Source organism: Coregonus lavaretus (genome assembly GCF_964263955.1).
Source record: "Coregonus lavaretus genome assembly, contig: HAP1_SCAFFOLD_870, whole genome shotgun sequence".
Taxonomy (NCBI): domain Eukaryota; kingdom Metazoa; phylum Chordata; class Actinopteri; order Salmoniformes; family Salmonidae; genus Coregonus; species Coregonus lavaretus.
In genome coordinates this window covers 88,701-102,337 of record NW_028161189.1, presented here as the reverse complement: position 1 = coordinate 102,337, position 13,637 = coordinate 88,701, and the positions used below count along the sequence as shown (strand labels likewise).

The 13,637-nt window shown below is 43.3% G+C and overlaps 1 protein-coding gene across 1 annotated transcript in view; it reads left to right on the top strand.

Annotated features, from left to right (window-relative positions):
* LOC311121032 (unconventional myosin-IXAa-like) overlaps positions 1–11,719 on the top strand; it is a 77,827-nt gene extending 66,108 nt beyond the window's left edge. The window contains exons 33-41 of the mRNA XM_084195573.1: positions 100–228; positions 411–516; positions 2,322–2,453; positions 7,668–7,791; positions 8,119–8,172; positions 8,822–8,839; positions 9,289–9,500; positions 9,755–9,897; positions 10,075–11,719. Of these exons, the coding sequence (XP_084051699.1) occupies positions 100–228; positions 411–516; positions 2,322–2,453; positions 7,668–7,791; positions 8,119–8,172; positions 8,822–8,839; positions 9,289–9,500; positions 9,755–9,897; positions 10,075–10,583 (1,427 nt within the window). The 3' untranslated portion in view covers positions 10,584–11,719. The remainder of the gene's footprint in view (positions 1–99; positions 229–410; positions 517–2,321; positions 2,454–7,667; positions 7,792–8,118; positions 8,173–8,821; positions 8,840–9,288; positions 9,501–9,754; positions 9,898–10,074) is intronic.
* Positions 11,720–13,637: the final 1,918 nt, after the last annotated feature.

The following is a 13,637-nucleotide window of genomic DNA, read 5'->3' as shown; positions in this document are numbered from 1 at the left end:
TTTGCTAATGAAAATGTCAATGCTATGGCTAAAGGCTAATGCTAACTTCAACACGGGATGCTTGTTTCATTCTGACATTTTGGCCATTTGTACACACAGACGTGAACAGCATGAACCTGGATGACTACAACATCCACGTTATCGCTAGTGTCTTCAAGCAGTGGCTCCGGGACCTGCCCAATCCGCTTATGACCTTTGAACTATACGAGGAGTTCCTCCGCGCCATGTGTAAATACTCCTAACTTCCTGTCATTTCATGTCTGAGAAATGTATACTCCTTACTTCTTTTATTTCTGTATGTAGTTCAACTTCATTGTTGGACATTGAAAAATAACTTCTCTCACTGATGAATATATCAAAAACCCCATGAAAAATATAATCAATATGTTTGGTGATGAATGTGTTTGCAGGCTTGCAGGACAGGAAGGAGGTGATTCGAGGGGTCTACTCTATCATCGACCAGCTGAGTAGAACTCACCTGAACACCCTGGAGCGGCTCTTCTTCCACCTAGTCAGGTAACAAGCTTTCTACTCTCTCTCTCCCACTGCTATCTACTGTAGCAATTGGACGTCACATCAAATCAAAAGGAAAACGCAAGACAGAAGATTCATACAATAGCAGAACATTTCTGTAATGTCCTAACTCTTAAGCCTATCACCTTGAGTAAGAAGCTGGAACCAAACGTCACACATGTATTATACCTAGAGTGCCTTCACAAAGTATTCATACCCCTTGACTTATTCTACATTTTGTTGTGTTACAGCTTGAATTCAAAATGGATTCAATTAATTTTTTCTCTCACCCATCTACACACAATACCTCATAATGATTGATAACATGTTTGTAGACATTTTTGCAAATGTATTGAACATGAAATACAGAAATATCTCATTTACGTAAGTATTCACACCCCTGAGTCAATACATGTTAGAATCACCTTTGGCAGAGATTACAGCTGTGAGTGTTTCTGGGTAATATGTCTCTAAGAGCTTTGCACACCTGGATTGTACAATATTTTCACATTATTCTTTTTAAATTCTTCAAGCTCTGTTGGTTGTTGATCTTTGCTAGACAGCCGTTTTCAAGTCTTGCAATAGATTTTCAAGCTGATTTAATTAAAAACGAACTAGGCCACTCAGGAACATTCCATTTCATCTTGGTAAGCAACTCCAGTGTATATTTGTGTTTTAGGTTATTGTCCTGCTGAAAGGTGAATTCATCTCCCAGTGTCTGGTGGAAAGCAGACTGAACCAGGGTTTCCTCTAGGGTTTTGCCTGTGCTTGGCTCTATTCCATGTATATTTTAACATTTTATTTTACTCCCTAGTCCTTGCTGATGAATAGCGTACCCATAATATGATGCAGCCACCACCATGCTTGGAGCCACCACCATGCTTGAAAATATGAAGTGTGGTACTCAGTGATGTGTTGTGTTGGAAATGCCCCAAACATAACGCTTTGTATTCAGGACTTACAGTTAATTTCTTTGCCACATTTTTTGCAGTTTTACTTTAGTGCCTTGTTGCAAACAGGATGCATGTTTTGGAGTATTTTTTTCTGTACAGGCTTCCTTCTTTTCACTTTGTCTTTTAGGTTAGTATTGTGGAGTAACTACAATGTTGTTGATCCATCCTCCGTTTTCTCCCATCACAGCCATTAAACTCTGTAACTGTTTTAAAGTCACCATTGGCCCCCTGAGTGGTTTCCTTCCTCTCTGGCAACGGAGTTAGGAAGGAGGCCTGTATCTTTGTAGTGACTGAGTGTATTGATACACCACCCAAAGTGTAACTAATAACTTCACCATGCTCAAAGGGATATTCAATGTCTGCTTTTTTTTAAATTGTACCCATATATCAATAGGTGCCCTTCTTTGCAAGGCATTGGAAAACATCCCTGGTCTTTGTGGTTGAATCTGTTTGAAATTCACTACTCTCAACTTAGGGACCTTACAGATAATTGTATATGTGGGGTACAGCGATGAGGTAGTCATTCAAAAATCATGTTAAACACTATTATTGCACACAGAGTCCATACAACTTATACTTTTTCTCCTGAACATATTTAGGCTTACCATAACAAAGGGGTTGAATACTTATTGACTCAAGATTTGTCATATTTTCATTTTTAATACATAAAAAATAAATACATCTAAAAACATAATTCCACTTTGACATTATGGGGTATTGTGTATAGGCCAGTGACACAAAATCTCAATTTAATCAATTTAAAATTCAGGCTATAACACAACAAAATGTGGAAAAAGTCACGAGGTGTGATGAATACTTTCTGAAGGCACTGTATGTGTCCGGTGTATTCTCCAGGATCGCCGGGCAGGAGGACACCAACCGTATGTCGGCAAACGCCCTGGCCATTGTCTTCGCCCCCTGCATCCTCCGCTGCCCCGACACCATCGACCCCCTGCAGAGTGTCCAGGACATCGGCAAGACCACAGCGTGAGACCACAGTCCTACTGCTGCTGCTATAGTATCCTACTGCTGCTACTATAGTATCCTACTGCTGCTACTATAGTATCATACTGCTGCTGCTATAGGATCATACTGCTGCTATAGTATCCTACTGCTGCTACTATAGTATCCTACTGCTGCTGCTATAGTATCCTACTGCTGCTACTATAGGATCCTACTGCTGCTACTATAGTACTGCTGCTGCTATAGTATCCTACTGCTGCTACTATAGGATCCTACTGCTGCTACTATAGTACTGCTGCTGCTATAGTATGCTACTGCTGCTGCTATAGTATCCTACTGCTGCTGCTATAGTAAACTACTTGCTGCTATAGTATCCTACTGCTGCTACTATAGTATCCTACTGCTGCTGCTATAGGATGCTACTGCTGCTATAGGATCCTACTGCTGCTGCTATAGTATCCTACTGCTGCTGCTATAGGATCCTACTGCTGCTGCTATAGTATCCTACTGCTGCTACTATATGATCCTACTGCTGCTGCTATAGTATCCTACTGCTGCTGCTATAGCATCCTACTGCTGCTGCTATAGTATCCTACTGCTGCTACTATAGGATCCTACTTTTGCTACTATAGTACTGCTGCTGCTATAGTATCCTACTGCTGCTGCTATAGTATCCTACTGCTGCTACTAGCAGTATCCTACTGCTGCTGCTATAGGATGCTACTGCTGCTATAGGATCCTACTGCTGCTGCTATAGTATCCTACTGCTGCTGCTATAGGATGCTACTGCTGCTACTATAGGATCCTACTTTTGCTACTATAGTACTGCTGCTGCTATAGTATCCTACTGCTGCTGCTATAGTATCCTACTGCTGCTACTAGCAGTATCCTACTGCTGCTGCTATAGGATGCTACTGCTGCTATAGGATCCTACTGCTGCTGCTATAGGATGCTACTGCTGCTATATTATCCTACTGCTGCTGCTATAGTATCCTACTGCTGCTACTATAGTATCCTACTGCTGCTGCTATAGGATGCTACTGCTGCTATAGGATCCTACTGCTGCTGCTATAGTATGCTACTGCTGCTGCTATAGTATCCTACTGCTGCTGCTATAGTAAACTACTTGCTGCTATAGTATCCTACTGCTGCTACTATAGTATCCTACTGCTGCTGCTATAGGATGCTACTGCTGCTATAGTATCCTACTGCTGCTGCTATAGTATCCTACTGCTGCTGCTATAGGATCCTACTGCTGCTGCTATAGTATCCTACTGCTGCTACTATATGATCCTACTGCTGCTGCTATAGTATCCTACTGCTGCTGCTATAGCATCCTACTGCTGCTGCTATAGTATCCTACTGCTGCTACTATAGGATCCTACTTTTGCTACTATAGTACTGCTGCTGCTATAGTATCCTACTGCTGCTGCTATAGTATCCTACTGCTGCTACTAGCAGTATCCTACTGCTGCTGCTATAGGATGCTACTGCTGCTATAGGATCCTACTGCTGCTGCTATAGTATCCTACTGCTGCTGCTATAGGATGCTACTGCTGCTATATTATCCTGCTGCTATAGTATCCTACTGCTGCTACTATAGTATCCTACTGCTGCTGCTATAGGATGCTACTGCTGCTATAGGATCCTACTGCTGCTGCTATAGTATCCTACTGCTGCTGCTATAGTATCCTACTGCTGCTGCTATAGTAAACTACTTGCTGCTATATTATCCTACTGCTGCTACTATAGTATCCTACTGCTGCTGCTATAGGATGCTACTGCTGCTATAGGATCCTACTGCTGCTGCTATAGTATTCTACTGCTGCTGCTATAGTATCCTACTGCTGCTGCTATAGTATCCTACTGTTGCTGCTATAGAATCCTACTGCTGCTACTATAGTATCCTACTGCTGCTGCTATAGTATCCTACTGCTGCTGCTATAGTATCCTACTGCTTCTGCTATAGAATCCTACTGTTGCTGCTATATTATCCTACTGCTGCTACTATAGTATCCTACTGCTGCTGCTATAGTATCCTACTGCTGCTGCTATAGTATCCTACTGCTGCTGCTATAGTAAACTACTTGCTGCTATAGTATCCTACTGCTGCTACTATAGTATCCTACTGCTGCTGCTATAGGATGCTACTGCTGCTATAGGATCCTACTGCTGCTGCTATAGTATCCTACTGCTGCTGCTATAGTATCCTACTGCTGTGCTATAGTATCCTGCTGCTATAGAATCCTACTGTTGCTGCTATAGGATCCTACTGCTGCTGCTATAGTAACCTACTGCTACTATAGTATCCTACTGCTGCTGCTATAGGATGCTACTGCTGCTATAGGATCCTACTGCTGCTGCTATAGTATCCTACTGCTGCTGCTATAGTATCCTACTGCTGCTGCTATAGTAACCTACTGCTGCTATAGTATCCTACTGCTGCTATAGTATCCTACTGCTGCTACTATAGGATCCTACTGCTGCTGCTATAGGATGCTACTGCTGCTATAGGATCCTACTGCTGCTGCTATAGGATGCTACTGCTACTATAGGATCCTACTGCTGCTGCTATATTATCCTACTGCTGCTACTATAGTATCCTACTGCTGCTGCTATAGTATCCTACTGCTGCTGCTATAGTATCCTACTGTTGCTGCTATATTATCCTGCTGCTATAGTATCCTACTGCTTCTGCTATAGTATCCTACTGCTGCTATAGGATCCTACTGCTGCTGCTATAGTATCCTACTGCTTCTGCTATAGTATCCTATTGCTGCTACTATAGGATCCTACTGCTGCTGCTATAGTAACCTACTGCTGCTGCTATAGTAACCTACTGCTGCTATAGCATCCTACTGCTGCTGCTATAGTATCCTACTGCTGCTACTATAGTATCCTACTGCTGCAGCTATAGGATTCTACTGCTGCAGCTATAGGATCCTACTGCTGATGCTATAGGATTCTACTGCTGCTGCTATAGGATCCTACTGCTGCTGCTATAGTATCCTACTGCTGCTACTATAGTATCCTACTGCCGCAGCTATATTATTCTACTGCTGCTGCTATAGTATCCTACTGCTGCTGCTATAGTATCCTACTGCTGCTGCTATAGGATTCTACTGCTGCTGCTATTGTATCCTACTGCTGCTGCTATAGTATCCTGCTGCTGCTGCTATATGATCCTACTGCTGCTGCTATAGTATCCTACTGCTGCAGCTATAATATCCTACTGCTGCTGCTATAGGATCCTACTGCTGCTGCTATATGAATCTACTGCAGCTGCTATAGTAACCTACTTGTTGCTATAGTATCTACTGCTGCTACTATAGTAACCTGCTACTATAGTATCCTACTGCTGCTGCTATAGTATCCTACTGCTGCTGCTATAGTATCCTACTGCTGCTGCTATAGTAACCTACTTGTTGCTATAGTATCTACTGCTGCTACTATAGTAACCTACTTATTGCTATAGTATCCTACTGCTGCTACTATAGTATCCTACTGCTGCTGCTACAGTATCCTACTGCTGCTGCTACAGTATCCTACTGCTGCTGCTATAGTATCCTACTGCTGCTGCTATAGTATCCTACTGCAGCTGCTATAGTAACCTACTGCTGCTACTATAGGATCCTACTGCTGCTGCTATAGGATCCTACTGCTGCTGCTATAGGATTCTACTGCTGCTGCTATAGGATTCTACTGCTGCTGCTATATGATTCTACTGCTGCTGCTATAGTAAACTTATTGATGCTATAGTATCCTACTGCTGCTGCTATAGGATCATACTGCTGCTGCTATAGTATCCTACTGCTGCTGCTATAGGATCCTACTGCTGCTGCTATAGGATCCTACTGCTGCTGCTATAGGATCCTACTGCTGCTGCTATAGTATCCTACTGCTGCTACTATATGATCCTACTGCTGATGCTATAGTATCCTACTGCTGCTGCTATAGTAACCTGCTACTATAGTATCCTACTGCTGCTGCTATATGAATCTACTGCAGCTGCTATAGTAACCTACTTGTTGCTATAGTATCTACTGCTGCTACTATAGTAACCTGCTACTATAGTATCCTACTGCTGCTGCTATAGTATCCTACTGCAGCTGCTATAGTAACCTACTTGTTGCTATAGTATCTACTGCTGCTACTATAGTAACCTACTTATTGCTATAGTATCCTACTGCTGCTGCTACAGTATCCTACTGCTGCTGCTATAGTATCCTACTGCTGCTGCTATAGTATCCTACTGCAGCTGCTATAGTAACCTACTGCTGCTGCTATAGGATCCTACTGCTGCTGCTATAGGATCCTACTGCTGCTGCTATAGTATCCTACTGCTGCTGCTATAGGATCCTACTGCTGCTGCTATATGATTCTACTGCTGCTGCTATAGTATCCTACTGCAGCTGCTATAGTAACCTACTGCTGCTGCTATAGGATCCTACTGCTGCTGCTATAGGATCCTACTGCTGCTGCTATAGTATCCTACTGCTGCTGCTATAGGATCCTACTGCTGCTGCTATAGGATCCTACTGCTGCTGCTATAGGATCCTACTGCTGCTGCTATATGATTCTACTGCTGCTGCTATAGTAACCTTATTGATGCTATATTATCCTACTGCTGCTGCTATAGGATCATACTGCTGCTGCTATAGTATCCTACTGCTGCTGCTATAGTATCCTACTGCTGCTGCTATAGGATCCTACTGCTGCTGCTATAGGATCCTACTGCTGCTGCTATAGTATCCTACTGCTGCTACTATATGATCCTACTGCTGATGCTATAGTATCCTACTGCTGCTGCTATAGTATCCTACTGATGCTGCTATAGGATCCTACTGATGCTGCTATAGGATTCTACTGCTGCTGCTATAGGATCCTACTGCTGCTGCTATAGTAACCTACTTGCTGCTATAGTATCCTACTGCTACTATAGGATCCTACTGCTGCTGCTATAGTAACCTACTTGCTGCTATAGTATCCTACTGCTACTATAGGATCCTACTGCTGCTGCTATAGTAACCTACTGCTACTATAGTATCCTACTGCTACTATAGGATTCTACTGCTGCTGCTATAGTATCCTACTGCTACTATAGGATCCTACTGCTGCTGCTATAGTATCCTACTGCTGCTATAGTATCCTACTGCTACTATAGGATTCTACTGCTGCTGCTATAGTATTACATTGATGTAGTAGACTGTAATATGACCATGGCTCTTCCTGTTCTAGGTGTGTGGAGCTCATCATTGGTGAGCAGATGAATAAGTACCGCGCCCGGCTAAAGGACATCAACAGTCTGGAGTTTGCCGAGAACAAAGCCAAGTGCAAGCTGACCCTCATTCGGAGGTCAATGGTAAAGTCAAAGGTTATAGCTGGTCATCACCACTATCTACAGGCTGTATTTAACAAGACATCAGCTCTCATCAATAGTAGTTTTAACAAACCCCAACTAGCTAACCTATCCTGTTAAAACACCCTTCTTAAATTGACCCTCCCAACTAGCTAACCTATCCTGTTAAAACACCCTTCTTAAATTGACCCTCCCATCTAGCTAACCTTATCCTGTTAAAACACCCTTCTTAAGTCAGCCTACCTTGAACCTCCTCCTCCTCTTCTAACCCTGTTTTCTCCCATTTTAATCCTGTCATTTCCCTTCCTTTCTTTTTCCTTCCTAATCCAGAAACCTGTACTAATTGCTGTTAGATTTATGACCATAGCCCGCAGTACTGTCCCGGTATGTATCCACTCACTGTTACTCAGCCCAACCCCACCTAATCATGGTCATCCTCCTGTCAGCCATTTTGTTGTGTATTGATCACTGCCCACCTCGTCCTAATGCCAGGGTCTGCCCGGTGTCCTCCATCCTCACAACATGGCGCCACCTCACTTCGACCTTCTATCTCTTTCTCACTTTCCTCCTGACCTTGGGGTCAAAATTTGGGAAATGATGTCCTCCACTTATTTTGTTATCTCTCGTGGACAGACTACTTATTATGTAATATCATGTAATATAACCTATTCGTAATAGAATTTCTTAGATTTGCTGCCTCTTGTCCCATGACTACGGTTAACCAATATTACTTATTATGTAATAACATGTAATATAACCTATTCGTAATAGAATTTCTTAGATTGGCTGCCTCTTGTCCCATGATCCAATCAAAGATCTGCTCAACTACATGTACTGTAGACCGTAGCAGATCTTTGGTATTAAAGCAATTCCAGGAGAAATGTCCTCACAACACAAACAGACCTGCTGGATCATCACAAGTTAGCTTTATGGAGGCTTTGTATGAGGTTAGGGACCAAATACTGTCCAGTGTCTTTGGCCTCATTTTCACTTTTATATTCTCTTTTGCTTCTCAATTGATTGTACCACGCAGCCAAACGCAGCCAAAAAGGTAACCCATGCAGCATCCAACATGATTTTGTGATTGGGTGTCTGCTGTGGCTGCTGGGTGTTAGACTGCATGTGTGAGTGGGGAGCATGAGTCTTGGGGTTGTTGTGGGTTTAAAAGGCAAACTATGGAACACATTGATGTTTCAAGTATTACAATTGTGTATTACAAAGTAAAAAAAGATTGTGCATGTGCTGGTGATTGGTCTATCATGTACCGTCAATGTAACTTGGTGGAAGGGGCCTCCTTGTAGTAGGTAGTAGGAGTAACAGTTGCTGGCTATACAACCTGAAATAGAATTTGCTACCAGATGCTGTCATTTTCCCCTGCTTTGCTATTCTTGTCATGAATCAGGACAATCCTACACCAGGACAATTGCTGGCATTAGCCTAAGCTAACATAAGCTAATACTAACTTCCCCCTAACTGACTGTTTTGTGCTTTGTTTCGCAGGGCAAGGGCCACGTTCGGCGGTTCAGCTACCACACGCCCTCGCCCCCGGTTAGCCCGCGCCTGCCGTCCGTGACGGGTGCAGTGATGCAGGAGAGCGGCGGTGAGGAGGTGGGGGCCGGGCTGGAGCCTGAGGTATCAGAGCACCAGCGGTTGGCCATGCAGCAGGAGGAGAGGGTGCTGACGGAGCAGATCGAGAGCCTGCAGAAAGAGAAGTACCTTATTTTGCATTGTACCTACAGTAGAATTTTGGAGGGGGCTCCCTCAGTCAATGTACAACTGATATTGTTGTACAATGAAAAGCGTGTTATAAAATAAATGTATAAATACAGTATTAAACCTATACCTACAGGAGATTTGAGAAATCTCAAATAAATGGCAAAGTATACCTAAAATTAGGAAGATGAATGATTAAAACTATCATTGTGTTTTTCTTCTGCATTGACCTCACCCATGTTTGTCCCCACAGGGAGGAGCTAACCTTTGAGATGCTGACTTTGGAGCAGCGAGGATCAGACGATGAGACCCTGGAATCGGAGGCGTCCATCGGCACGGCCGACAGCTCAGAGAATCTCAACGTGGACACTGAAGGAGCCACCTCCGACTTCTCCGGTATGCCATGATATTAAACAGTACCATGGTGAACCTGTTTGGAAAATGCTTGTTAAAACTTGTGGTTATATTTTAAGTTTCTCTCTACAATTCTGTGTAGCAAAAGGAGACGTGAGTAAAAAAGGTGTGTCATTTAGTTGAAACATTGCACCATGGTCTGACCTCTGACCTTTTTAGGTCCCTCAGAGAGAGGCCCCACGCTGGCCGCCATCGCCCAGCCCAAGAGGTCAGAGGGGAAGAGCCACCGCCGCCGCAACCTACGCAGGCAACCAGACTCCCAGGACTCAGTGGACTCCTGTTCCTCCCTCTCCTCCCTCTCCTCCTCCTCCCACTACCACCCGCCCTCTTCCTCCTCTGTGGCCACAGCTCGCCACTTTCGCTACCGCTCCAAGTCGCCCTCCTCTGGCTCTGGCTCCACCCATGGCGCCCAGAGCTTGTACCCGACCCAGCCTCCCCGCCGCGACAGCATGGACTGTGTCCCCCTGGCCGAACAGGAGGGGGCGTTCGAAGAGAGGTCACAGTTCACCAGCCGAGGCACCTTTAACCCAGAGAAGGGCAAACAGAAACTGAAAGGGTCCAAGAACTCACCCCTGAGGCACTCCCATGACAGTGGGGGCCACAGCAGGGATCCGCCTGACTTACCCCAGCAGCTGGTTTTGTACGGCAGCAATGAGTTCATGGTATGAAGGACAGTGGGAACACCTCCTGCGTCACAGCCCACTCTCCCTACCCCCCGGCCAGCACCCAAGCTCACGAAAAAGGGTGAAGAGCATGCGATCTGACCCCCTTCCTCAAACACTCCAGCTCACCCTTTCTCAGTCTACGTCCGCAACAATGCAGAACTGTCCCCCTAAGTGCCATGTACACACAGTACTGTGTGTCCACCTCAAAACAGACAGGAGAGGGAGAGGCTGGGAGTGGGAGAGGAGGAACCAGTAGAAGGGTTGATCTCCTGTGGCCTTAACAGCCAACCACACTCCCCATGGTCCCTCTGCAGGTCTGGGCCTCCCTCAGCCCAGGGGAGAGGGGACGTGTGGAGCAGGAGAAAAGGGAATACTGGGACACTGGGAGAGGACCACTCAGCATCCGGGAGATTTCCCGAGTTGACGTCCCAATGCCAACTAGGAGGTGGAACGAGGCTTGAAGACGAAGAAAAGAAAAGGCTACCGAGCCGTTGACAGAGCTGCCGTGTCCATGAACTTGAGTTCTCAATCATTGGCTGCTTTTAAGTTTACAGTTCAAAACAATCAATGTAAGCAGTGGTTCCTCTATTATTACAAATGTATTTTTCCCTTAAGCCTATTTAATAAATTTTAATTTCATGGAAAGTATAAATCTATATAACTATATTAGAAAGGTATAAATACTGTACAAAGCCGGAACACCAGTAACTGCTGGGTAGTTGAAGTCAAATATTTATCTTTTTCTTGAGTATCTTGGGCAGAGATGTATGGTATTGGGCAAAGGCTGTGTACGTGTGCGTGCTTGAGTGTCAATTTGTGCTGGTGTGTGTATGAGAAGACCACTCCATGTTTTTAAGTTTGCGCTGCTTTGTTCCTCTCCTGAGGGAAATACCGCCATGAAAGGGACCAAGTTAGCTGGTGTTTCTTCCAGCCAAGGGGATCCCAGCTCTGTAAAGAATGTCGGATGTGTATAAAATCACTGCATTCACTGCTTAACAGCCACACAACAATTAGAATGTACAGTACAATATGTATTGGACAAATGCCATTCTCCTTTCTCTGGATACATGTTACCCCCAAATCCTTGTCTTCCTGAGATATCAGTGTTGGACTCAATAGCAATCAAACAAGGACATGAACTTTCTTGTCTTTTGTCATTATTCTTAACGTTTCTTGTTTTTTTATGGGTGTATTAGTTTAAAAAATGTATTGGGATAGTTTTATGTGGAGATGTCATTTTGGACAGTCAGCTGTTATTCAGGCAACAGTCAAAAGCCTCCTTTCAGTTTAAAACTCACTTTTTGTAACACTATCAGAGTTGAAATATAAATTCCTTATCAGTTATCAGAGATTCGAAGATCAAAAAAACAATATTCAAACACCTCACAGTTCTAAGTGTTTGAGGGTGAAAATGTCAGAAGGCCACAACAGTGTAAAAGGTTGTTAGTTATAGTTATACCAAACAGTATTTTCCTAATACTGCACGGAACTGGAATGAGCTTCAATTCAGAGGTTCAGAATCAGAATTGTGTTTATCATACAAGAGGAAAATCTTGGCACAGCTCACACATCGCATACACAAAACATAATAATATTATTATTAAATAGGTTGATCATACTAGTGCAGTGTACATGATCACTGAACAGTAGAAATGTATTATTATTAATAAATATAATATAACATTTAGCTGACGCTTTTATCCAAAACGACTTAAAGGCATGCGTGCATACATTTTACGTATGGTTAGTCCTGTCATTATTAATAATAATACTACTACTTTACAATAGTTAGTGTATTGATCAGTTGGAATGGAATATCTCCACCAGATGTGATATGACTGCTTCAGACTCTTTCAGTTGGAATGGAATATCTCCACCAGATGTGATATGACTGCTTCAGACTCTTTCAGTTGATGGGTCTTATTAGCTCTTCTCGCTCCAACCATCAAATCAAATTGTATTTGTCACATGTGCCGAATACAGTACATGTCCTACTTCCTGACAAAGCTCTAACCATAACAGTACGTCCTACTATACACTTCCTGACAAAGCTCTAACCATAACAGTACGTCCTACTATACACTTCCTGACAAAGCTCTAACCATAACAGTACATGTCCTACTATACACTTCCTGACAAAGCTCTAACCATAACAGTACGTCCTACTATACACTTCCTGACAAAGCTCTAACCATAACAGTACGTCCTACTATACACTTCCTGACAAAGCTCTAACCATAACAGTACGTCCTACTATACACTTCCTGACAAAGCTCTAACCATAACAGTACATGTCCTACTATACACTTCCTGACAAAGCTCTAACTATAACAGTACGTCCTACTATACACTTCCTGACAAAGCTCTAACCATAACAATACATGTCCTACTATACACTTCCTGACAAAGCTCTAACCATAACAGTACATGTCCTACTATACACTTCCTGACAAAGCTCTAACCATAACAGTACGTCCTACTATACACTTCCTGACAAAGCTCTAACCATAACAGTACGTCCTACTGTACACTTCCTGACAAAGCTCTAACCATAACAGTACATGTCCTACTATACACTTCCTGACAAAGCTCTAACCATAACAGTACGTCCTACTATACACTTCCTGACAAAGCTCTAACCATAACAGTACATGTCCTACTATACACTTCCTGACAAAGCTCTAACCATAACAGTACGTCCTACTATACACTTCCTGACAAAGCTCTAACCATAACAGTACATGTCCTACTATACACTTCCTGACAAAGCTCTAACCATAACAGTACATGTCCTACTATACACTTCCTGACAAAGCTCTAACCATAACAGTACGTCCTACTATACACTTCCTGACAAAGCTCTAACCATAACAGTACGTCCTACTATACACTTCCTGACAAAGCTCTAACCATAACAGTACATGTCCTACTATACACTTCCTGACAAAGCTCTAACCATAACAGTACGTCCTACTATACACTTCCTGACAAAGCTCTAACCATAACAGTACATGTCCTACTATACACTTCCTGACAAAGCTCTAACCATAACAGTAC